General features: G+C 40.9%; 1 protein-coding gene across 4 annotated transcripts; it reads left to right on the forward strand.

Moving 5' to 3' along the window:
• Window positions 1-326: 326 nt before the first annotated feature.
• LOC117520745 lies at window positions 327-24349 on the forward strand. Of its 4 annotated transcripts, none has more exons than XM_034182064.1 (4): window positions 327-1628; window positions 14682-14782; window positions 14891-14966; window positions 23219-24349. In XM_034182064.1, exons 1-4 carry the CDS (start codon window positions 1334-1336, stop codon window positions 23902-23904), a joined length of 1158 nt encoding a protein of 385 aa, XP_034037955.1. In that variant the 5' UTR covers window positions 327-1333; the 3' UTR covers window positions 23905-24349. The 4 variants fall into 4 exon arrangements, with proteins under 4 accessions (XP_034037955.1, XP_034037953.1, XP_034037956.1 ...); XM_034182062.1 differs by having other exon boundaries at window positions 328-1628; window positions 14682-14785; XM_034182065.1 differs by having other exon boundaries at window positions 330-1628; window positions 14685-14782.
• The last annotated feature ends 1611 nt before the right edge of the window (window positions 24350-25960 follow it).

The following is a 25960-nucleotide window of genomic DNA, read 5'->3' on the forward strand; positions in this document are numbered from 1 at the left end:
GAAGTCATCTGAATCGGAACAGAAAATCACCTACTGATGGAGGGATTCTCGGACGCTAAAAACAGCTCAAAAACGTGGCATAGCCGTGCCCGAAATTTTTTCCACTGTGTGGCGAAAATGATTTCCACTGTGTGGTGAAAATGATTTCCACTGGCGCTTTTCGCCACGCGATGGAAATAATTTCGGGCACAGTGGAAATAATTTTTGCAGTCTTGGTAATTGTCTGTGTAGGGTGGGGATGATTAAAAAAAAAACCCTGCAAATTCAAGAATAAAACAAAAATACAGAAGTCCACGTCGGAACGTGTGTTTATCCTGTTTTTTCTGTCTGTGTCATGTCTGCAAAACCTTCGATCAGTCCACCCCTGAACATAGTGAATGGTAAAATATGCCAATTTTCAATTATGTAAATCACCAATATCGAGCTACTATCATGAATGTGAAATGAAGAGATCTTAAACTCTGATCGCCTTTAAGTTCCCGTCCGACCGCGGCCGCTCTGTCGTGAATAAATTTAGATGGCAGGCAAAACAGCGCAACCTGCCATTTTGCCGGTGCCGCGTACAGCGAAATATCATCCAGTTGATCTGTTTGTCTGATCCCCCTAGTGTTGAAATGTGACTTTTTTTCCCTCCTATTCTATCGTCTTATTCCTTTCCTAGCTTTCCCTTTTACAGTACAGTATTATTTGTTACACAATTATTAGACAATACTGTATTGTTTTATGTACTATATATTTGTTGTTCTGTACATCTTACAATTAAAAGAAAAAAAAAAAGATCGTCCAGTTCAACTTTGCCGAGGGCGCCGCCATGTTGAAATAAACTCTACGATGATGTCATTTGAACTAGCCAATCGGTGCGTGTTTGCCGGCAAAATATAACCTGCCTACTGCTTACACAAGACTGAGACTGACTTAAACCTACACTTTTACATTTTTGCAGTCCAAACCAGTGGACATAAATTCACCTTCTTGAATTTAACGCATAAACAAAAGAAAAAGTTAAGGTATGACTTCAAAAATAGTTTCATAGGTGCATTTTAGGCGCACAGATATGAAACATTTAAATTTATCTTGTATGAAATAAGCTGTCTGTTGACATGAGTAATGTTTGCTTGTGCTGAGAATGAGATTTAAAACATCTTGTGTTCATTTTTCACGGCGGTCGTTTTCTAGTATTTACGGTAGTTCTTGTCAACACCGGAAAGGCCATTGTGCGGATCGGTGCGCGCGCGTGTGTGTGTACACTAACTCGTCGACTGTGTTGTGCTCTTTTTTCTTTTTTTAACCTCCCCCTCCCACAACATAATTCTCGCTGTTAGTTAAGTGAAACATGTCAACAAACATCTCGTCGGGCAACCTAAACCTGGAGTCGCAGCTGTTGTCCATCATGGACGTGCTGGTGAAGGCGGCTGTGGCGGAAATCAGTCAGCTTTTCTCGGAGAGCTCGTCGTCACTGCGCCTTCATCTGAGCCAGAGCCTGAAGGAGAACGAAGGCTTGAGGATGAGGATGAAGGTGATGAGGAGCGAGCTGTTCTCCCTCAGGCTTCAGACCAGAACCAACCGGCCGGCGAGCAGATTCTCTCCGCTCAAAACTAATGTCTCCAAAGGACGGACTAAATCACAAGGTAACGCTCAAACTGCTGGTGACAATAAGCGTAAACAAGCAGTAAGTACTCAGCGTTTCCGTTTAGCTTATTTTGGACAACTGCAACAGATAATTGTGTTGGCAAGCGATAAATCTAACGACATCTTTTAGTTGAGCACGCAAATTCAGAATTCGGCTCACTTTCGGAAGTGGATTCGAGCTTGTAACTCCTCCCACTTAAAAACGAGGTAGGGTGTGAAGATGGGGGGGAGGGAAATCAGGAATCGGGTCCGGACCAATTCGGAATTGTTCTCATACGCAAGACATTCGGAATTGCATCATAGGTGACGTGTTCAAATGTCCATGCAAACATTTTGTCACAATACTCACTGACCCATCAGACTAAGGTGAAGTATTTACATAGCTAAATAAAGAAAAACGCATAATTTAAATCCTATGGCTTTGTTTTATTGCTTCTGGTTATAGTTTAGAAATAATAATAAATATTTTGGGTAATTTTAAACTTTAATACAAAGTTGAAAATCAAGTCATTTTTATTTATATGACCTGTCAAAGCCAAACTGCAGTACCTTCACAGTCCACTAGTGGCCTATGGCCCACAGTGCCTTAAACCATTTAATAGAGGGTTTTCATGTGACATATTGGTCATGTCATTTTGTGTCCCGCGGCCATTCTGGATTACGATGCGGTGGCCGTTGTGATATGCTACGTGCATTTGGCAAACAATTGCAGAAGCTTCAACATTGGTGTAAAGAAGCCTCACGGCACCGTGGCGCTGAGAGAGATCTGCCGCTACCAGAAATCCACTGCTCCCAGAATTTTATTTTTTTGTTCGGCAATAAAATTATATAAGAATACATAAAATACCGCCGAGGATAACACAAGAACGCTTCCAATACGGATGCTTATTTGCATTGTGGTCCTCGAGCACCGAGCTGCTGATCCGCAAGCTGCCCTTCTAGCGCCTGGTGAGAGAAATCAGTCAGAACTTCAAGACAACCTCCGCTTTCAGAGCTCCGCTGTGATGCTCTGCAGGAGGCCGGCTAGGCTGACCTGGTCAGCAGCTTCCTAGTTCACAATATCGCAGTGTGACACTGTCGGCCAGTTCATTACATCAACACTAAATTCGCTATCTTGTATAAGATACGGATCCACTGAACCAACTGCTTCACATCTATCACGATAAATAGCTTTATCTTGTGGATTTAAAGCATCGTAATAACCGTACAATCTCTCCATTTTTCTATCACGCACCAGCCTCCTTGTAATACAGAATGGAGACGGCACCTGTCCTGCAGCAAATCGGTCACGTGATTGAAAACCCTCTATACATGATACAGTATGAAAACTTTATTTTCCACAAGGTGGAAATATGCCTTTGGTTTCACCATAAAAACATATTCTAAAAATGCCATACATCATCATAGCAAACGACCAGAAAAAAAATCTAAAAAACAGTTCATGCATCATGTACACATTCCTATAATTAAAAATAAAATTCACAGTGTAAACGTACATGAAACACCTATGACCTATCACACTGACCTACTGAAAAGATTGGAGGACAGGCCTGAGTCCACAGGATTCATTTCATTTAAAACTAACAGCACTTGGTACAATTTATGTATTTAATGGAGCTGGGGGAGGTGTGTGTGGATCGGGAGGTCTGGGTGGCTTTGCTTGAGCTGCTGCCCCCGCGACCCGACTCCGGATAAAGCGGAAGAAAATGGATGGATGGATGTTTCTACAACCCAAAATCAGAAAAAGTTGGAATGATACGGAAATTAAAAAAATAAATACAGTCATCCTTACATTTGCTTTGATTATGGTTTCATTTCAGACAGTAGGAGCCCAAGATATTTCATGTTTTAAGTCATCAGCTTTATTTAATTACTTAATACACATCCTTTGTTGCCTTTAAGGCCTGCAACACATAAAAAAAAACAGTTGGGCCAGGGGCAGTTCATTCTAAATAAGGATAAAATCATCACTTTTACAGCCACATTTCTTGAGACAAGTCAAGGGATGGACACATGAACATTTCAAAGTCAGACAGTATGGTATTGTATGGCAAATCTGTAGCAATTGGGTAGTTCTCAAAAACTGAGTGATGGTGCTGTAAGGAGACCAGTGAGTAAAGTCACCAAGACAGTTTACAGAGGGAGGTTTAAGATAGTATCTCACCGAGCGGCAAGTGCTTATGAACGTTGCCATTTTTGGATTTGCCAAGTTTTTTGACAAATGTTGACAAAAATCAGTTATTAGCAATGTTTAGTGACAATTAGCAACATTCGCGCAAAAGTGTTTGCGAAATACAGTTGGCGAACATTAGCGACTGTTAACACGTTAGTGACAGTGCTTGAGATGATTAGCAACTATTTGCTGCTGTTTGGGAGTGTTTGGAACTTTTTGCCAACTCCCGGTATAATACCAGACAAATGTCAGGCAAATCTTGGAATTGAACAAACCCCCCTCAGGATTCAGATGTCTCCTGACCACTGTGGATGACAGAGCTCAGAAGACTTGCCTGTAGAAGCTTGAAGATGTATTTCCAGAATATCAAAATAAATTTCTTTCAGGAAGAAGCCCAATGTGCTGCTTCCCTTGAGGAAGAATTGCTTTGCTGTCCTACTGCAGAAGAGAAAGAATGAAGAGGAAGAATAAAAGGAAGACTGTGCCAGAGAGTGGCTGTCGCGGAGGACAGACTTTGGTCAATATGAGAAGATCTTGCAGGGATGTCCAGTCTACTTGACGAACCAAAAAAAAAACTTTAGCAACACGTGTTAGAACAGTTTGCAAATGCATACAACTGTTTGCAGAAAAATAAATTTGCTGAAATTTTTTTTTAACAACAAAACTGTGAACTGTTTTGCAACCTTTTGTGCTTTAGGCAAAGACTATTCACCCAACCGTTGGGCAGATAAGTCATACATTGAACGTTACATGCACAACAGTTGGGCCGATAAATATAATGTCTTATCTTATTCGCCCAACCGTGATCGTGTATTTGACACATTTTGTGCATCTAAACTACGTTGTTTACACCACTTTTTAAGGCTTTATTGCAGTGTATGTTTGACACAAAAACCAGTTTTATTTGTTCTTATCTATCGTCCTCCTGGTCGTTACTGTGAGTTTCTCTGTGAATTTTCAGAACTTTTGTCTGACTTAGTGCTTAGCTCAGATAAGATAATTATAGTGGGCGATTTTAACATCCACACATGCTGAGAATGACAGCCTCAACACTGCATTTAATCTATTATTAGACTCAATTGGCTTTGCTCAAAATGTAAATGAGTCCACCCACCACTTTAATCATATGTTAGATCTTGTTCTGACTTATGGTATGGAAATTGAAGACTTAACAGTATTCCCTGAAAACTCCCTTCTGTCTGATCATTTCTTAATAACATTTACATTTACTCTGATGGACTACCCAGCAGTGGGGAATAAGTTTCATTACACTAGACGTTTTTCAGAAAGTGCTGTAACTAGGTTTAAGGATATGTTTCCTTCTTTATGTTCCCTAATGCCATATACCAACACAGTGCAGATTAGCTACCTAAACTCTGTAAGTGAGATAGAGTATCTCGTCAATAGTTTTACATCCTCATTGAAGACAACTTTGGATGCTGTAGCTCCTCTGAAAAAGAGAGCTTTAAATCAGAAGTGCCTGACTCCGTGGTATAACTCACAAACTCGCACCTTAAAGCAGATAACCCGTAAGCTGGAGAGGAAATGGCGTCTCACTAATTTAGAACATCTTCACTTAGCCTGGAAAAAGAGTCTGTTGCTCTATAAAAAAGCCCTCCGTAAAGCCAGGACATCTTACTACACATCACTAATTGAAGAAAATAAGAACAACCCCAGGTTTCTTTTCAGCACTGTAGCCAGGCTGACAGAGTCAGAGCTCTATTGAGCCGAGTATTCCTTTAACTTTAACTAGTAATGACTTCATGACTTTCTTTGCTAATAAAATTTTAACTATTAGAGAAAAAATTACTCATAACCATCCCAAAGACGTATCGTTATCTTTGGATGCTTTCAGTGATGCCGGTATTTGGTTAGACTCTTTCTCTCCGATTGTTCTGTCTGAGTTATTTTCATTAGTTACTTCATCCAAACCATCAACATGTCTATTAGACCCCATTCCTACCAGGCTGCTCAAGGAAGCCCTACCATTATTTAATGCTTCGATCTTAAATATGATCAATCTATCTTTATTAGTTGGCTATGTACCACAGGCTTTTAAGGTGGCAGTAATTAAACCATTACTTAAAAAGCCATCACTTGACCCAGCTATCTTAGCTAATTATAGGCCAATCTCCAACCTTCCTTTTCTCTCAAAAATTCTTGAAAGGGTAGTTGTAAAACAGCTAACTGATCATCTGCAGAGGAATGGTCTATTTGAAGAGGTTCAGTCAGGTTTTAGAATTCATCATAGTACAGAAACAGCATTAGTGAAGGTTACAAATGATCTTCTTATGGCCTCAGACAGTGGACTCATCTCTGTGCTTGTTCTGTTAGACCTCAGTGCTGCTTTTGATACTGTTGACCATAAAATTTTATTACAGAGATTACAGCATGCCATAGGTATTAAAGCCAATTTGTTCATGTAAATGGGGAATCTTCTTCACAGACTAAGGTTAATTATGGAGTTCCACAAGGTTCTGTGCTATGACCAATTTTATTCACTTTATACATGCTTCCCTTAGGCAGTATTATTAGACGGCATTGCTTAAATTTTCATTGTTACGCAGATGATACCCAGCTTTATCTATCCATGAAGCCAGAGGACACACACCAATTAGCTAAACTGCAGGATTGTCTTACAGACATAAGGACATGGATGATCTCTAATTTCCTACTTTTAAACTCAGATAAAACTGAAGTTAGTGTACTCGGCCCCACAAATCTTAGAAACATGGTGTCTAACCAGATCCTTACTCTGGATGGCATTACCCTGACCTCTAGTAATACTGTGAGAAATCTTGGAGTCATTTTTGATCAGGATATGTCATTCAAAGCGCATATTAAACAAATATGTAAGACTGCTTTTTTGCATTTACGCAATATCTCTAAAATTAGAAAGGTCTTGTCTCAGAGTGATGCTGAAAAACTAATTCATGCATTTATTTCCTCTAGGCTGGACTATTGTAATTCATTATTATCAGGTTGTCCTAAAAGTTCCCTGAAAAGCCTTCAGTTAATTCAAAATGCTGCAGCTAGAGTACTGACGGGGACTAGAAGGAGAGAGCATATCTCACCCATATTAGCCTCTCTTCATTGGCTTCCTGTTAATTCTAGAATAGAATTTAAAATTCTTCTTCTTTCTTATAAGGTTTTGAATAATCAGGTCCCTTCTTATCTTAGGGACCTCATAGTACCATATCACCCCAATAGAGCGCTTCGCTCTCAGACTGCAGGCTTACTTGTAGTTCCTAGGGTTTGTAAGAGTAGAATGGGAGGCAGAGCCTTCAGCTTTCAGGCTCCTCTCCTGTGGAACCAGCTCCCAATTCAGATCAGGGAGACAGACACCCTCTCTACTTTTAAGATTAGGCTTAAAACTTTCCTTTTTGCTAAAGCTTATAGTTAGGGCTGGATCAGGTGACCCTGAACCATCCCTTAGTTATGCTGCTATAGACTTAGACTGCTGGGGGGTTCCCATAATGCACTGAGTGTTTCTTTCTCTTTTTGCTCTGTATGCACCACTCTGCATTTAATCATTAGTGATTGATCTCTGCTGCCCTCCACAGCATGTCTTTTTCCTGGTTCTCTCCCTCAGCCCCAACCAGTCCCAGCAGAAGACTGCCCCTCCCTGAGCCTGGTTCTGCTGGAGGTTTCTTCCTGTTAAAAGGGAGTTTTTCCTTCCCACTGTCGCCAAGTGCTTGCTCACAGGGGGTCGTTTTGACCATTGGGGTTTTTACGTAATTATTGTATGGCCTTGCCTTACAATATAAAGTGCCTTGGGGCAACTGTTTGTTGTGATTTGGCGCTATATAAATAAAATTAATTGATTGATTGATTGACACATTTAATGGCGCCGTCTTTAGTTACTGCGAAAACACCGCAGTGGGTGAAAGCAGACAAACTTCATAAGCATTTTGAATGAAAGCCTGTTAACAACGACGAAACAGTTTGTGAACAAAATGCTGCTTGTTGGCTGTAAGATGGTGTTAGTTTGACACAGTACCCTGGGTGTGATGAGCCAAACAGAACCACTTTAGATCACAGCTCCTCCGCGGGCTGTGAACCCTCCCGCAGCCGGCGAGAAAATATCCGCCTTTTTTCCCTCCTGCATTGAAACCGGAAGTGAGCTTACAAGCGCGCTCCTTGGTCGGTTGTGGTTGGGCGTATATGCTTGCGTATTTACTTTATTGACCCAAAGGTTGGGTGTATAGCCACTCCGTGTGCTTTATTACATGCACAACTGTGCAATTTATCCTGTGCAGTAATTTTACCATATCTATACATAGTTATACTTATACTCACTTATATTCTATTTTTCACATAATCTGTGTACGTTAGTATTTATGCACCCACCAGCAAACACTGCAATATACTTTAGTCAGATGCAGCAGGCTGAAGCCAGTTGACACAAACAGACTCAACAAGCTCATGAGGAGAGCTGGAGTCTGTGGTGGAGGTGTCAGAGAGGAGGATGCTGAGGAAATTGCTCAACATCCTTGATAACTTCTCCCACCCCCTGCATGCCACACTGATGTCCCATCTGAGCACTTTCAGCCATAGAGTGAGACCCCCGAGGTGCACCACAGAACGCCACAGGAGGTCTTTTCTACCTGTGGCATTCAGACTGTTTAATACCTGCACCTTCTGTAGGATGAATACATGACAAACAGAGTTATTCAGAGTTAATCAGTTATTCAGATTAAATTTGTTGTACTTATTGTTTAAAAAAAAATAAAAAATTTCCTGTTTCTGTACTCCTTCGGGATAAATAAAGTTGATCTTATCTTAGTCACTTTTCTTTAATGTAAATATTTTTCTTTACTACTGTAAGGCTCTTGCTGCTGCAACAAGTGATTTTCTCCGCTGTGCGATCAATAAAGTTTGTCTTATCTTTTACAGACTCTGATGAAACCTAAAACTTGCTATGTTTATCAGCATTTGCTGCTCTGTGAGATACTAGCTTTACAGGCACATCCAACTGGGAGGAGGCCTCGGGTAAAACCCAGGATATGCTGGAGGGATTAGATTTCCCAGCTGGCTTGGGAATGCCTCGGGGGTACCCCAGCTTTAGAGGACTTGGCTAAGGATAGGGATGTGTGAGCTGACCTGCTTGGTCAACTGCCACTGTGACCTGGATGCGAATTTGCGAAACGTAGTATGGTAGGGGAAGGTTCCGCCCTTTTTGCCTCTGGGTTCTGCCTTTTTCGCCCCGATTGGCTCGGAGGTGAGTAGCAGTAGAAGTCTGTTTTGAAATGTTTTCTGATGCTCGAGCAGGGCAGACTGACTGACTGACTGACAGCTGAGCAGAGAAAAATGTTTTAAAAGTGGTAAATGTTTTAAGTTGAGTGGTAAATATATCTGCAAAATAACTAGAAGGCTGTACTTAGTTGTCGTAGGTTAATAGTTTATCAATGGCTGCCCACCATACCTTAATTTGAATATGTGCACGACACTTTCAAGGCTTTAAAAATGTTACTGAATCAATCATCGATACATGTAGAGCAAAAATGGAGACATGGAAGGGTTTGAATGAAGTATGAGCAATATCAAGTGCGTAGTGCAATTTGTCACATGACCAGAGCTGTTTACATTATAGTGGCACAGACGGAACAATTTGATTCCACCAGTGCTCTCAAACAAAACCGTAGGAAGGTTTGTTCAAATAAACATATCACCAAGATTAGCAAATTTTCTAGAATTTGCTCTGTGCAATCATCAAAATATGAACATATCTCACTCAGAAATGTTACTGTGACTTTGTCCCACCTCAATTCAACACACTCAAATCAAAATCATAAACATACCCCCACCCCACCCCAGTGGTCCAAACATGTCAGAATAGTCCAAAAATTACACACTTTACCGCACCACCACTCTCACCTTCGCCCCAATGGACCTTACATACTGCATTTTATATATATTGCACTCTCCCCCCACACACACACCTCATCCACCATTCACCACCCCATTGTTCCCACCCCACCCCAGTGGACCAAACATACAGTCATAGTACAATTCTAATATATTAGGTCCATCCAGTTAGGGTTGGTGGCGGGGGGATGTTAAATATTTTGAAGTAAATATGTAGAACTGATCAAGGACAAACTATTCAAATCATCTCTGGCTGAAATATGTTAAAATACTGAGAACGACACAGAGAAATGTGTCAGTTGCCCACGAAGAACCCTGATAATACGTTATCCCACCGGTCACTATAAAAAAAAAAACACCTTTTCACCTGCTTTTCCATGAAAATTTAAAAAAATAACAATTGATCATTTCAAAGGAGTATTAATGGAACATGATTTACATATTTTCATGTCTGGGAAAAATTTGGGATTAAATGGGTTAATGATGTGAAGTAATAACGAGGTGACTGGTAGTAAGATGCACTGGATCACCAGAAACTTTTTCAAGGCACCATTCAGGAAGAAACCAGCGGTCTATAAGGGAAATAAGGCATGAGCATGTATAATGTAACCTGTTTGTAACAGTTTATTACTAGATTGTAGAATTCTAATATCAAAAAGAAACAAAGAAAAACGGACGCATTTGTGTTGACATGAAATGTAGTAATTGCAAAATAGAAATGACTGTTTATACTGATAAACATATCTTATTTAATATGGCATCGTGCACATATTCAAATTAAGGTATGGTGGGCAGCCATTGATGAACTATTCACCTGTGATAACTAAGTACAGCCTTCTAGTTATTTTGCAGATACATTTACCACTTTTAAAACATTTCTCTCTGCTCAGCTGTCAGTCAGTCAGTCTGCCCTGCTCGAGCATCAGATAACGTTTCAAAACAGACTTCTACTGCTGCTCACCTTCAAGCCAGTCAGAGGCGAAAAGAGCGGAACCCAGAGACAAAAAAGGCGGAACCTTCCCCTACCATACTACGTTTCGCAAATTCGTGACCTGGACTCAGATAAGTGGCAGAAAATGAATGAATGAACAATTCAGTGCTTACATCTTCTGTTGGAAGCTTTTGTTATGCATCACATTTTTCACAGCGCCCTCTGATGGTCACAGAGGTGAGACATATTTCTATTGTCTAGTGTTTCAATCGTGTGCAGGAGATCTTACAGCCTGAGGGCGCTTTGACTGTGATCATTAGTTGAAAATGGTGATGCCCCTGTTGTGCAGCAGAAGCTTCAACATAAGCGGGAAGCATTCGCATTGTTTTTGTTTCAAATAACGTGGCACTTAATGATGGGGTCTCTGTGAATTGCTAAATAATTTTCTCCTCCAAATTCATCCTGCTTGTGGGGCAGTTAAGTCACCACCAACTCTTAGCCAGTCAGTGCCCGGTGTTCCGGTTAAGAACAGAATTACTCCCTCACTGCGTCACAGTCAATAAATATGTTTGGATTCAGGACATGTTATTCAAGTGCAGAATATAGTGAAGGTGGACTGGATGATGGAAACCTTGCAAAGGGTCTGTGCACAGTTTTAGAAGTTGGGCTATAAACAGTGTTCAAATTTCAAAGGTTTATGTGCATTTCAGAGGGATTAAAGCATAAATAAACCATTTAAGAGAAAGTGATCTCAAACATCAGTGAGCTCAAACATCAGCTTAGAGATTTATTCCTATTCCAGCAGCACCCTTGTGCAAGTAATCGTCAGTTTTGGTCCCACTTCTAATATTGTGTGAAGAGATCCAACAATTCAAGAGCTCTTCATCAAAGCTGTTGCCTTGTGTTCATATAAGGATTTTGGTAGCTACTAGTAAAAATATAGTAAAACCATTAGTTGATATTTTGAGCGACTGTCACTTCAAAGAACCTTGCAGAGGCAGCTGTTTTAAAATAAATAAAATTGCATTGTGTGACAAGAATACTTAACATTTGTTTCCTGGATCTGCCTGTGTGAGTCCACATGCTGGTACATCCCTGGCAAAAATTATGGAATCACCGGCCTCGGAGGATGTTCATTCAGTTGTTTAATTTTGTAGAAAAAAAAAGCAGATCACAGACATGACACAAAACTAAGTCATTTCAAATGGCAACTTTCTGGCTTTAAGAAACACTATAAGAAATCAAGAAAAAAAGAATGTGGCAGTCAGTAACGGTTACTTCTTAAGACCAAGCAGAGGAAAAAAATATGGACTCACTCAATTCTGAGGAATAAATTATGGAATCACCCTGTAAATTTTCATCCCCAAAACTAACACCTGCATCAAATCACATCTGCTTGTTAGTCTGCATCTAAAAAGGAGTGATCACACCTTGGAGAGCTGTTGCACCAAGTGGACTGACATGAATCATGGCTCCAACACGAGAGATGTCAGTTGAAACAAAGGAGAGGATTATCAAACTCTTAAAAGAGTGTAAATCATCACGCAATGTTGCAAAAGATGTTGGTTGTTCACAGTCAGCTGTGTCTAAACTCTGGACCAAATACAAACAACATGGGAAGGTTGTTAAAGGCAAACATACTGGTAGACCAAGGAAGACATCAAAGCGTCAAGACAGAAAACTTAAAGCAATATGTCTCAAAAATCGAAAATGCACAACAAAACAAATGAGGAACAAATAGGAGGAAACTGGAGTCAACGTCTGTGACCGAACTGTAAGAAACCGCCTAAAGGAAATGGGATTTACATACAGAAAAGCTAAACGAAAGCCATCATTAACACCTAAACAGAAAAAAACAAGGTTACAATGGGCTAAAGAAAAGCAATCGTGGACTGTGGATGACTGGATGAAAGTCATATTCAGTGATGAATCTCGAATCTGCATTGGGCAAGGTGATGATGCTGGAACTTTTGTTTGGTGCCGTTCCAATGAGATTTATAAAGATGACTGCCTGAAGACAACATGTAAATTTCCACAGTCATTGATGATATGGGGCTGCATGTCATGTAAAGGCACTGGGGAGATGGCTGTCATTACATCATCAATAAATGCACAAGTTTACGTTGATATTTTGGACACTTTTCTGATGTTTAAGGATGATGAAATCATTTTTCAAGAAGATAATGCATCTTGCCATAGAGCAAAAACTGTGAAAACATTCCTTGCAAAAAGACACATAGGGTCAATTTCATGACATAGGGTTAATGTCAACGAGCAGATGTGATTTGATGCAGGTGTTAGTTTTGGGGATGGAAATTTACAGGGTGATTCCATAATTTATTCCTCAGAATTGAGTGAGTCTATATTTTTTTCCTCTGCTTGGTCTAAAAAAGTAACCGTTACTGACTGCCACAATCTTTTTTTCTTGATTTCTTATAGTGTTTCTTAAAGCCAGAAAGTTGCCATTTGAAATGACTTTAGTTTTGTGTCATGTCTGTGATCTGCTTTTTTTCTACAAAATTAAACAACAGAATGAACATCCTCCGAGGCCGGTGATTCCATAATTTTTGCCAGGGGTTGTAACAGCTTGCAGTCTCTGAGGCATGGACTTAATGAGTGACAAACAGTACTCTTCATCAATCTGGCTCCAACGTTTTTTCTGATTGCTGTTGCCAGATCAGCTTTGCAGGTTGGAGCCTTGTCATGGACCATTTTCTTCAACTTCCACCAAAGATTTTCAATTGGATTAAGATCCGGACTATTTGCAGACCATGACATTGACCCTATGTGTCTTTTTGCAAGGAATGTTTTCACAGTTTTTGCTCTATGGCAAGATGCATTATCATCTTGAAAAATGATTTCATCATCCCCAAACATCCTTTCAATTGTCCAAAATATCAACGTAAACTTGTGCATTTATTGATGATGTAATGACAGCCATCTCCCCAGTGCCTTTACCTGACATGCAAGCCCCATATCATCATGACTGTGGAAATGTACATGTTTTCTTCAGGCAGTCATCTTTATAAATCTCATTGGAACGGCACCAAACAAAAGTTCCAGCATCATCACCTTGCCCAATGGAGATTTGAGATTCATCACTGAATATGACTTTCATCCAGTCATCCACAGTCCACGATTGCTTTTTCTTAGCCCATTGTAACCTTGTTTTTTTTCTGTTTAGGTGTTAATGATGGCTTTCCTTTAGCTTTTCTGTATGTAAATCCCATTTCCTTTAGGCGGTTTCTTACAGTTCGGTCACAGACGTTGACATCCAGTTTCCTCCATTCGTTCCTCATTTGTTTTGTTGTGCATTTTCAATTTTTTGAGACATATTGCTTTAAGTTTTCTGTCTTGACGCTTTGATGTCTTCCTTTGTCTACCATTATGTTTGCCTTTAACAACCTTCCCATGTTGTTTGTATTTGGTCCAGAGTTAGACACAGCTGACTGTGAACACCAACATCTTTTGCAACATTGCGTGATGATTTACCCTTTTAAGAGTTTGCTAATCCTCTCCTTTGTTTCAATTGACATCTCTCGTGTTGGAGCCATGATTCATGTCAGTCCACTTGGTGCAACAGCTCTCCAAGGTGTGATCACTCCTTTTTAGATGCAGACTAACGAGCAGATCTGATTTGATGCAGGTGTTAGTTTTGGGGATTAAATTTACAGGGTGATTCCATATTTATTCCTCAGAATTGAGTGAGTCCATATTTTTTTCCCTCTGCTTGGTCTAAAAAAGTAACCGTTACTGACTGCCACAATTATTTTTCCTGATTTCTTATAGTGTTTCTTAAAGCCATAAAGTTGCCATTTGAAATGGCTTTAGTTTTGTGTTATGTCTGTGATCTGCTTTTTTTCTACAAAATTAAACAACTGAATGAACATCCTCCGAGGCCGGTGATTCCATAATTATTGCCAGGGGTTGTACATTCTGCAAAGTTTGGTCCAAATGGCATCAGTGAAATTTTTACATAGCAAGAATGAATAAAGTTTGTGGCTCCACAGCCCCAGATTCCTGCTCCTCTTGTGTCACTACACCAGCAATTCCTGACTGTCAGTGTTTTCTTTCTTCCAGCAGTTGTTATAAAACCACCAGAGGGCCAAAAGGCTGTGGGAGAAGCTGCTACTATTCCTTTACAAGTGGAGAACAAGAATCCCAACCCTGCTGCAGAAAAGGTGATAAGTGCAATACATGTTCTCGGTAATAAATGAAAAATTTAAATTGTGTGTGTGTGTGTATAATATTAATTCTAATTATTTTTGAAATGCATTCTCATGTATTAGTGTACAGATGTGGAGTCCATAGATGTCATCCTGATTAAAGATGAAGATGATATCGGAGATTGTGGACCAGGTGTAGGTAAGCACTTAAAAATGTGGACATATATGTGTGTGTGTGTGTGTGTGTATGTATTGTGTGTGTGTGTGTGTGTGTATGTATGTATGTATGTATGTATGTATATATATATATATGTATATATATGTATATATATATATATATATATATATTATAGCGATTTTCCGGACTATAGTCGCACCGGAGTATAAGTCGCACCAGCCACTTTATCCATTATAAGAAAAAATAAACCATAGATAAGTCGCACTCTGGAGTATAAGTCGCATGGACATACAGGTATGTTAACTTAACATGAAAGTTCAGATGATAATATTATGATATTATGATGATAATATCTGCACATTGTTCGAGCACCCATGTGCGGACTCGCTCCTCTAGGTTTTAGCCCGCGATTAGCTTTTTTTGTTTTTTTCATGGTGGTTAGAGTAACCTCCGCTTTCCTCCAGTCCCTCACAAGTTTCTCACTCACTCCAAACTCTCTCTCTGCTGCTCGATTACTGTTTTCGGATGCATATTTCACCAGTCGCAACTTGTAATCTGCAGAGTATGCTTTTCTTTTTGGTGGCATTTTTTTCTGGCCTTCTCCATTGTCTTATCATCAGTAATGTTGAAATTTTAATTTTTCTATGGTAGTCAGAAGTTGCAGGAACAGTCACACAAGCCTTGAGCGCCCTCTCGTGAGCTGCATTTTACCTATGGATATGTTTGCATTTTGCGGACCACATTGCGAGCCGAACCATGCAGCACCTACCTGCGCAGCTCATGACCTCCCTGTGGTGTCGAAGCCAGCTCCTTCCAAGTGCAGATGCTAATCCTCCGCCGTCGCTCACCCAGTGCTCCCACACAGCTCTGAGCATCAACTCTGCTCACACTGATATTCAAGGGTTGAAGCTGTTTTGTTAGCCCTCCCGGAATAAGCACCGTGTTCGTCTGCTTCACACGCTGTTTCACAATCATTGTCTGGATGAAGTGAGGAATACGCGTCCAATGTTCTGTTCTCTGATTGGTTATCGCGACCAGCGTGACCTATAGGACGGCTGCCATACTACAGTGCCCATGATGCATTGCATTTCCGGCCATTTTAAAACATAGAGCGACTCTGTCACGTAAAATTGTTTTATTACGGTAAATTAATTGAGAATCTACTGGTATATTTTTCATTTATAAGTCGCTCTGGAGTATAGGTCGCACCCCCTGCCAAAACATGTAAAAAAGTGCGACTTATAGTCCGGAAAATACGGTATATATATAATACAATATACCGTGCAGTCGGAAAGTATTCACAGAACTTCACTTTTTCCACATTTTGTTATGTTACAGCCTTATTCCAGAGTGGAGTAAATTAATTTTTTTCCCCAAAAAATTCTACTCACAACACTCCATAATGACAACTTGGAAAAAAAGTTGTTTTTGTTTGTTTGTTTGTTTTGCAAACACCTCTACTGGTGGTTGGCTCTCACTGCGGTATTGTATCACTTCCTGTTCCGGAGCACTGCGGTGTTTTTCTGTATCTGTTAGCTGTTTAATCTGCGCAGTTAGATTGATCTAGTTATCTAGATTACGATTTGTTTCCCAGTGTAATCTTTACGTGCCTTAACTAAAGCACTCCTTCTGCTGAATCACCTCTAAATTATTTACACATTATTCACTTTGCGTGTTTTTAGGAATCCGCTAGCTTAGCGTAGCTACTAGCTCTTAGCCGATTTAGCATGGCGGCTTCTCCTGTCTCTCCCGCACTTTTCTGCTCTGGGTGTGAAATGTTTAGTTATTCCTCGGCCTGCTTTAGCAGTAACGGTACTTGTAATAAGTGTAGCTTATTCGTAGCTTTGGAGGCCAGGCTGGGCGAATTGGAGACTCGGCTCCGCACCGTGGAAAATTCTACAGCTAGCCAGGCCCCTGTAGTCGGTGCGGACCAAGGTAGCTTAGCCGCCGTTAGTTCCCCCCTGGCAGATCCCGAGCAGCCGGGAAAGCAGGCTGACTGGGTGACTGTGAGGAGGAAGCGTAGCCCTAAACAGAAGCCCCGTGTACACCGCCAACCCGTTCACATCTCTAACCGTTTTTCCCCACTCGACGACACACCCGCCGAGGATCAAACTCTGGTTATTGGCGACTCTGTTTTGCGAAATGTGAAGTTAGCGACACCAGCAACCATAGTCAATTGTCTTCCGGGGGCCAGAGCAGGCGACATTGAAGGAAATTTGAAACTGCTGGCTAAGGCTAAGCGTAAATTTGGTAAGATTGTAATTCACGTCGGCAGTAATGACACCCGGTTACGCCAATCGGAGGTCACTAAAATTAACATTAAATCGGTGTGTAACTTTGCAAAAACAATGTCGGACTCTGTAGTTTTCTCTGGGCCCCTCCCCAATCGGACCGGGAGTGACATGTTTAGCCGCATGTTCTCCTTGAATTGCTGGCTGTCTGAGTGGTGTCCAAAAAATGAGGTGGGCTTCATAGATAATTGGCAAAGCTTCTGGGGAAAACCTGGTCTTGTTAGGAGAGACGGCATCCATCCCACTTTGGATGGATCAGCTCTCATTTCTAGAAATCTGGCCAATTTTCTTAAATCCTCCAAACCGTGACTATCCAGGGTTGGGACCAGGAAGCAGAGTTGTAGTCTTACACACCTCTCTGCAGCTTCTCTCCCCCTGCCATCCCCTCATTACCCCATCCCCGTAGAGACGGTGCCTGCTCCCAGACTACCAATAACCAGCAAAAATCTATTTAAGCATAAAAATTCAAAAAGAAAAAATAATATAGCACCTTCAACTGCACCACAGACTAAAACAGTTAAATGTGGTCTATTAAACATTAGGTCTCTCTCTTCTAAGTCCCTGTTGGTAAATGATATAATAATTGATCAACATATTGATTTATTCTGCCTAACAGAAACCTGGTTACAGCAGGATGAATATGTTAGTTTAAATGAGTCAACACCCCCGAGTCACACTAACTGTCAGAATGCTCGTAGCACGGGCCGGGGCGGAGGATTAGCAGCAATCTTCCATTCCAGCTTATTAATTAATCAAAAACCCAGACAGAGCTTTAATTCATTTGAAAGCTTGACTCTTAGTCTTGTCCATCCAAATTGGAAGTCCCAAAAAACAGTTTTATTTGTTATTATCTATCGTCCACCTGGTCGTTACTGTGAGTTTCTCTGTGAATTTTCAGACCTTTTGTCTGACTTAGTGCTTAGCTCAGATAAGATAATTATAGTGGGCGATTTTAACATCCACACAGATGCTGAGAATGACAGCCTCAACACTGCATTTAATCTATTATTAGACTCTATTGGCTTTGCTCAAAAAGTAAATGAGTCCACCCACCACTTTAATCATATCTTAGATCTTGTTCTGACTTATGGTATGGAAATAGAAGACTTAACAGTATTCCCTGAAAACTCCCTTCTGTCTGATCACTTAATAACATTTACATTTACTCTGATGGACTACCCAGCAGTGGGGAATAGGTTTCATTACACTAGAAGTCTTTCAGAAAGCGCTGTAACTAGGTTTAAGGATATGATTCCTTCTTTATGTTCTCTAATGCCATATACCAACACAGTGCAGAGTAGCTACCTAAACTCTGTAAGTGAAATAGAGTATCTCGTCAATAGTTTTACATCCTCATTGAAGACAACTTTGGATGCTGTAGCTCCTCTAAAAAGAGAGCTTAAATCAGAAGTGCCTGACCTCCGTGGTATAACTCACAAACTCGTAGCTTAAAGCAGATAACCCGTAAGTTGGAGAGGAAATGGCGTCTCACTAATTTAGAAGATCTTCACTTAGCCTGGAAAAAGAGTCTGTTGCTCTATAAAAAGCTCTCCGTAAAGCTAGGACATCTTTCTACTCATCACTAATTGAAGAAAATAAGAACCACCCCCAGGTTCTTTTCAGCACTGTAGCCAGGCTGACAAAGAGTCAGAGCTCTATTGAGCTGAGTATTCCATTAACTTTAACTAGTAATGACTTCATGACTTTCTTTGCTAACAAAATTTTACTATTAGAGAAAAAATTACTCATAACCATCCCAAAGACGTATCGGTATCTTTGGCTGCTTTCAGTGATGCCGGTATTTGGTTAGACTCTTTCTCTCAGATTGTTTCTGTCTGAGTTATTTTCATTAGTACTTCATCCAAACCATCAACATGTTTATTAGACCCCATTCCTACCAGGCTGCTCAAGGAAGCCCTACCATTATTTAATGCTTCGATCTTAAATATGATCAATCTATCTTTTGTTAGTTTGGCTATGTACCACAGGCTTTTAGGTGGCAAGTAATTAAAACCATTACTTAAAAAAGCCATCACTTGACCCAGCTATCTTAGCTAATTATAGGCCAATCTCCAACCTCCTTTTCTCTCAAAAATTCTTGAAAGGGTAGTTGTAAAACAGCTAACTGATCATCTGCAGAGGAATGTCTATTTGAAGAGTTTTCAGTCAGGTTTTCGAATTCATCATAGTACAGAAACAGCATTAGTGAAGGTGTACAAATGATCTTCTTATGGCCTCGGACAGTGGACTCATCTCTGTGCTTGTTCTGTTAGACCTCAGTGCTGCTTTTGATACTGTTGGACCATAAAATTTATTACAGAGATTAGAGCATGCCATAGGTATTAAAGGCACTGCGCTTGCGGTGGTTTGAATCATATTTGTCTAATAGATTACAATTTGTTCATGTAAATGGGGAATCTTCTTCACAGACTAAAGTTAATTATGGAGTTCCACAAGGTTCTGTGCTAGGACCAATTTTATTCACTTTATACATGCTTCCCTTAGGCAGTATTATTAGACGGTATTGCTTAAATTTTCATTGTTACGCAGATGATACCCAGCTTTATCTATCCATGAAGCCAGAGGACACACACCAATTAGCTAAACTGCAGGATTGTCTTACAGACATAAAGACATGGATGACCTCTAATTTCCTGCTTTTAAACTCAGATAAAACTGAAGTTATTGTACTTGGCCCCACAAATCTTAGAAACATGGTGTCTAACCAGATCCTTACTCTGGATGGCATTACCCTGACCTCTAGTAATACTGTGAGAAATCTTGGAGTCATTTTTGATCAGGATATGTCATTCAAAGCGCATATTAAACAAATATGTAGGACTGCTTTTTTGCATTTACGCAATATCTCTAAAATCAGAAAGGTCTTGTCTCAGAGTGATGCTGAAAAACTAATTCATGCATTTATTTCCTCTAGGCTGGACTATTGTAATTCATTATTATCAGGTTGTCCTAAAAGTTCCCTAAAAAGCCTTCAGTTAATTCAAAATGCTGCAGCTAGAGTACTGACGGGGACTAGAAGGAGAGAGCATATCTCACCCATATTGGCCTCTCTTCATTGGCTTCCTGTTAATTCTAGAATAGAATTTAAAATTCTTCTTCTTACTTATAAGGTTTTGAATAATCAGGTCCCATCTTATCTTAGGGACCTCGTAGTACCATATCACCCCCCATAGAGCGCTTCGCTCTCAGACTGCAGGCTTACTTGTAGTTCCTAGGGTTTGTAAGAGTAGAATGGGAGGCAGAGCCTTCAGCTTTCAGGCTCCTCTCCTGTGGAACCAGCTCCCAATTCAGATCAGGGAGACAGACACCCTCTCTACTTTAAGATTAGGCTTAAAACTTCCTTTTTGGCTAAAGCTTATAGTTAGGGCTGGATCGGTGACCCTGAACCATCCCTTAGTTATGCTGCTATAGACGTAGACTGCTGGGGGGTTCCCATGATGCACTGTTTCTTTCTCTTTTTGCTCTGTATGCACCACTCTGCATTTAATCATTAGTGATCGATCTCTGCTCCCCTCCACAGCATGTCTTTTTCCCTGGTTCTCTCCCTCAGCCCCAACCAGTCCCAGCAGAAGACTGCCCCTCCCTGAGCCTGGTTCTGCTGGAGGTTTCTTCCTGTCTGAAAAGGGAGTTTTTCCTTCCCACTGTAGCCAGTGCTTGCTCACAGGGGTCGTTTTGACCGTTGGGGTTTTCCATAATTATTGTATGGCCTTGCCTTACAATATAAAGCGCCTTGGGGCAACTGTTTGTTGTGATTTGGCGCTATATAAAAAAATTGATTGATTGATTGATATTAAAAATAGAAAAAATAAGAAATCACATGTGCATAAGTATTCACACCCTTTGCTCAATACTTTTTGATGCACCTTTGGCAGCAATTACAGGCTCAAGTCTTCTTGAATATGATGCCACAAGCTTGGAACACCGATCTTTGGGTAGTTTTGCCCATTCCTCGTTGCAACACCTCTCAAGCTCCATCAGGTTGGATGAGGAATGTCGGTGCACAGCCATGTTCAGATCTCTCCAGAGATGTTCAGTTGGATTCAGGTCTGCGCTGTGGCTGGGCCACTCAAAGACATTGAGTTGTCCTGAAGGCCACTCCTTTGATATCTTGACTGTGTTCTTAGGATCATTGTCCTGCTGAAAGATGAGCTGTCACTCCAGTCTGAGGTCAAGAGCGCTCTGGAGCAGGTTTTCATCCAGGATGTCTTTGTAGATTTCTGCATTATCTTTCCTCAATCCTGATAGTCTTCCAAGTTCCTGCCACTGAAAAACATCCCACAGCATGATGCTGCCACCAACATGCTTCACTGTAGGGATGGTGCCTGGTTTCCTCCAAACATGATGCCTTGCATTCACACCAGAGTTCAATCTTTGTCTCATCAGAACCAGAGAATTTTGTTTCTCATGGACTGAGGGTCCTTCAGGTGCCTTTTGGCAAACTCCAGGTGGGCTGCCATGTGGCTTTTACTAAGGAGTGGCTTCTGTCTGGCCACTCTACCATACAGGCCTGATTGGTGGATTGCTGCAGAGATGGTTGTCCTTCTTGAAGGTTCTCTTCTCTCCACGGAGGAATGCTGGAACTCTGACAGAGTGGCCATCGGGTTCTTGGTCACCTCCCTGACTAAGGCATCTAAACTGATAGCTCAGTTTAGATGGGCAGCAAAGTCTAGGAAGAGTACTGGTGGATCCAAACTTCTTCCATTTACAGATAATGGAGGCCACTGTGCTCATTAGGACCGTCAAAGCAGCAGAAATGTACCCTTCCCCAGATTTGTGCCTCAAGACAGTCCTGTCTCAAAGGTCTACAGACAATTCCTTTGACTTCATGCTTGGTTTGTGCTCTGACATGCACTGTCAACTGTGGGACCTTATATATAGACAGGTGTGTGTCTTTCCAAATCATTTCAGTCAACTGAATTTACCCCAGATGGACTCCAATTAAGCTGTAGAAACATCTCAAGGATGATCAGTAGAAACAGGCTGCACCTGCACTCAGTTTAGAGCTTCATGGCAAAGGCTGTGAATACTTACATACATGTGATTTCTTAGTTTTTATTTTTAATAAATTTGCAAAAATCTCATAAAAACGTGTCATTATGGAGTATTGTGTGTAGAATTATGAGGAAAAAATAAATTTCATCCATTTTGGAATAAGGCTGTGGAAAAAGTGCAGTGCTGTGAATACTTTCTGGATGCACTGCAATGCCCAAAACTGGCTGTGAAAGTGATGATTTATTTGTGTTATACTTATTGTTTTGGCTTTTATATTTTTATTTCATTGATGTCATGTTGTAGAGATTAATTTAAAAGCCCTTATTTTATACATTTTAATTCATGAATTAAAGTAATACATTTTAATTATTTTTTTTAAACGGCCTGTTATTTATTATTATTAAAATAATAATTATTATTTCTTCATTTTTATAGGGATATTCACAGTAGCTATTTTAGAACTTAATTAGATACACCTGTAGTTACTATTAAGCACTAATATGAAGTCCTATACTGCCTTTCTGTTAGTCACATGAGCTTTTGACCTTGGGTGACTTTGAAAGGTCAACTCTTAGAATGACTAGTTGGAAGAATTGCTTACACTACAATAATGCTATAATAAACAGTAATATGAAGTTATGTATTACTGGCCATGTGACATTTGACCTAAAGGGACTTTGAAAGTTCCTGATGAGTTCAGTTTGGAGCCGGTGTGGATTAAACATAGTGGTTGGGGTTGTGTGTTATTCAATGCTGAAGTTTTTAATTTTAGAGAGATGTGGCCAAATGTCAAGGCAGCACAGAACCATATTTTATGGTGTCACTGAGTCATAAAGAAACAATTTGCATGAATATTTATCAAACACGTAAGACACAGGTTTGCGGTTTGAGTGACCATTCTGGTTTTTAAGTGTTGACTTGTTGGAAATAAAATGAGAAACTAACTCTTGTTTTCATTTGCCTTTCTAGGTCAGGGGGACTTTGGAAACCACAACACACAAATTCCTGCTGCCACAGAAACTCCAAATTTAGCAGCTACTGGTTTCTCCTGTCTGACAGGTGATAACGGAGAGCTGCGAATCGTGAGCGTACATGGTCGTGGACACGGCCCTCTACAAGAAGAGAGGGACACCCTCTTCAGTGCTTCTGAATTGCAGGTGTTTAGCTCTCTGTCTTCTGACCAGGCCATCAGCCACGGCAGTCTGCCGGGTTTCACCACAGGTACTAACGACAGAGCCTCGATGCCGGGGATGCAGGACAACGGTGTGGGACTGGGAAGAAGCAGCCAGCTTGAATTAACTCAGTCCGCCCAAACAACGTCACTGAACCCAACAGCAATATTAGAAACGGGTTCTGAAGGTAAAGGGGCCCACCCAGGTCACATCAGCCAGTTTCCGCAGCAGCAGAATCCTGTCTTTCCTCACGGCGCCAACAAATCCTTGGACTGCGGCTTCTGTGGCGAGTGGTTCCCCAGCCGTGAAGAGCTGATTGTACACCGGGCAACTCATACCGGGGAGCCACCGTTCTCTGCACCGTGTGCGGCAAATCGTTTGTCAACAGGACCACGCTCAACATCCACATGCGCATTCACACCGGAGAGAAGCCGTACGCGTGCCAGCAGTGCGGGAAGCGCTTCACACAGAACGGCAGCCTGAAGATCCACCTGAGGACTCACTCTGGGGAGAAGCCGTACACCTGCTGTCACTGCAGTGCCAGCTTCAACAACCTAGCAACCTCCGCAGACATAAGAGCACGCACAACACCAACGGGGTGGTCTGACACTGCGGTCAGGTGCAGTTTTTAAGCTTGTTATTTTTCCAGACGCTTTGTAAACCACAGTGGTGTATCTGTGGGAGTTATTTTGTCTTGCAGTGTGTCAGTGTCTTATTCTGCCAGTTCACAAGGAAATCTTCATGGGGGAAAAAATATACTTAATCAGTTATTAACGCATTAATGTTTCATAAAGTTAATGAAGTCTGAGGTTTAAAACATAGCTTCATAGAACATTGTCTCAGATTCAGAGTGATTATTCTTTTCAATTCCAACAATTTATTGAAGTTGCACAAATACAAATTTTGTTTTGATTTTTTTCTTCCAAAACTCAGGATATAGGCTTGTAGTAGTAATACTCTCCAATACCACATCATCTTATAAATTGCTTGCTTATATATATATATATATATATATATATATATATATATATATATATATACTCAACAAAAATATAAACGCAACACTTTTGGTTTTGCTCCCATTTTGTATGAGATGAACTCAAAGATCTAAAACTTTTTCCACATACACAATATCACCATTTCCCTCAAATATTGTTCACAAACCAGTCTAAATCTGTGATAGTGAGCACTTCTCCTTTGCTGAGATAATCCATCCCACCTCACAGGTGTGCCATATCAAGATGCTGATTAGACACCATGATTAGTGCACAGGTGTGCCTTAGACTGCCCACAATAAAAGGCCACTCTGAAAGGTGCAGTTTTATCACACAGCCACAATGCCACAGATGTTGCAAGATCTGAGGGAGTGTGCAATTGGCATGCTGACAGCAGGAATGTCAACCAGAGCTGTTGCTCGTGTATTGAATGTCATTTCTCTACCATAAGCCGTCTCCAAAGGCGTTTCAGAGAATTTGGCAGTACATCCAACCAGCCTCACAACTGCAGACCACGTGTAACCACACCAGCCCAGGACCTCCACATCCAGCATGTTCACCTCCAGATCGTCTGAGACCAGCCACTTGGACAGCTGCTGAAACAATCGGTTTGCATAACCAAAGAAATTTCTGCACAAACTGTCAGAAAACCATCTCAGGGAAGCTCATCTGCATGCTCGTCATCGTCATCGGGGTCTCGACCTGACTCCAGTTCGTCGTCGTAACCGACTTGAGTGGACAAATGCTCACATTCGCTGGCGTTTGGCACGTTGGAGAGGTGTTCTCTTCACGGATGATGCGAAGGAGATGTGTTGCACTGCATGAGGCAAATGGTGGTCACACCAGATACTGACTGGTATCCCCCCCAATAAACAAAACTGCACCTTTCAGAGTGGCCTTTTATTGTGGACAGTCTAAGGCACACCTGTGCACAAATCATGGTGTCTAATCAGCATCTTGGTATGGCACACCTGTGAGGTGGGATGGATTATCTCAGCAAAGGAGAAGTGCTCACTATCACAGATTTAGACTGGTTGTGAACAATATTTGAGGGAAATGGTGATACTGTGTATGTGGAAAAAGTTTTAGATCTTTGAGTTCATCTCATCCAAATGGGAGCAAAACCAAAAGTGTTGCGTTTATATTTTGTATATACATGTCTGCCCACACCTCTTGACAGATTGTGGGAAAATCATAAGGATTTTTTTTTCTATCCATAAAGAAGAACGGTTCATCTAATCACTTAAGTTAACTTTTAAGTGAATTCCTACACTTATTATTCTCAAACACCTCTTAATATTACAAGGTTTGTGAGACTGACTTGAAATTTGGTTTATCGCAGTAAAAGTCTCTAATACATGTGTGCCACACACAGTCACATTGCGCACTCGCGCCCAAGAGTGTGTGATGAGCACAGCGCTGCATCCCCCTCTGGTCCTATGTTGCCATCCAGACGTTTGGATATCAGACAGTCTGCAGCTCCTTTTATGGCCGCCTGACAGCAGTCTTTGTCATCTACCTGTTGTCTATATGTGCTTTGGATG

This window comes from Thalassophryne amazonica, chromosome 11 (genome assembly GCF_902500255.1).
Source record: "Thalassophryne amazonica chromosome 11, fThaAma1.1, whole genome shotgun sequence".
Classification (NCBI taxonomy): Eukaryota; Metazoa; Chordata; class Actinopteri; order Batrachoidiformes; family Batrachoididae; genus Thalassophryne; species Thalassophryne amazonica.

Excerpts from the sequence above, each read along its gene's own strand:
- LOC117520745 (XM_034182062.1), top strand. The coding sequence starts at position 1,334 with ATGTCAACAAACATCTCGTCGGGCAACCTAAACCTGGAGTCGCAGCTG. Across the intron at positions 1,629-14,681 it reads AGGACGGACTAAATCACAAG|CAGTTGTTATAAAACCACCA; the intron begins GTAACGCTCAAA and ends TCTTTCTTCCAG. Across the intron at positions 14,967-23,218 it reads AGATTGTGGACCAGGTGTAG|GTCAGGGGGACTTTGGAAAC; the intron begins GTAAGCACTTAA and ends TTGCCTTTCTAG.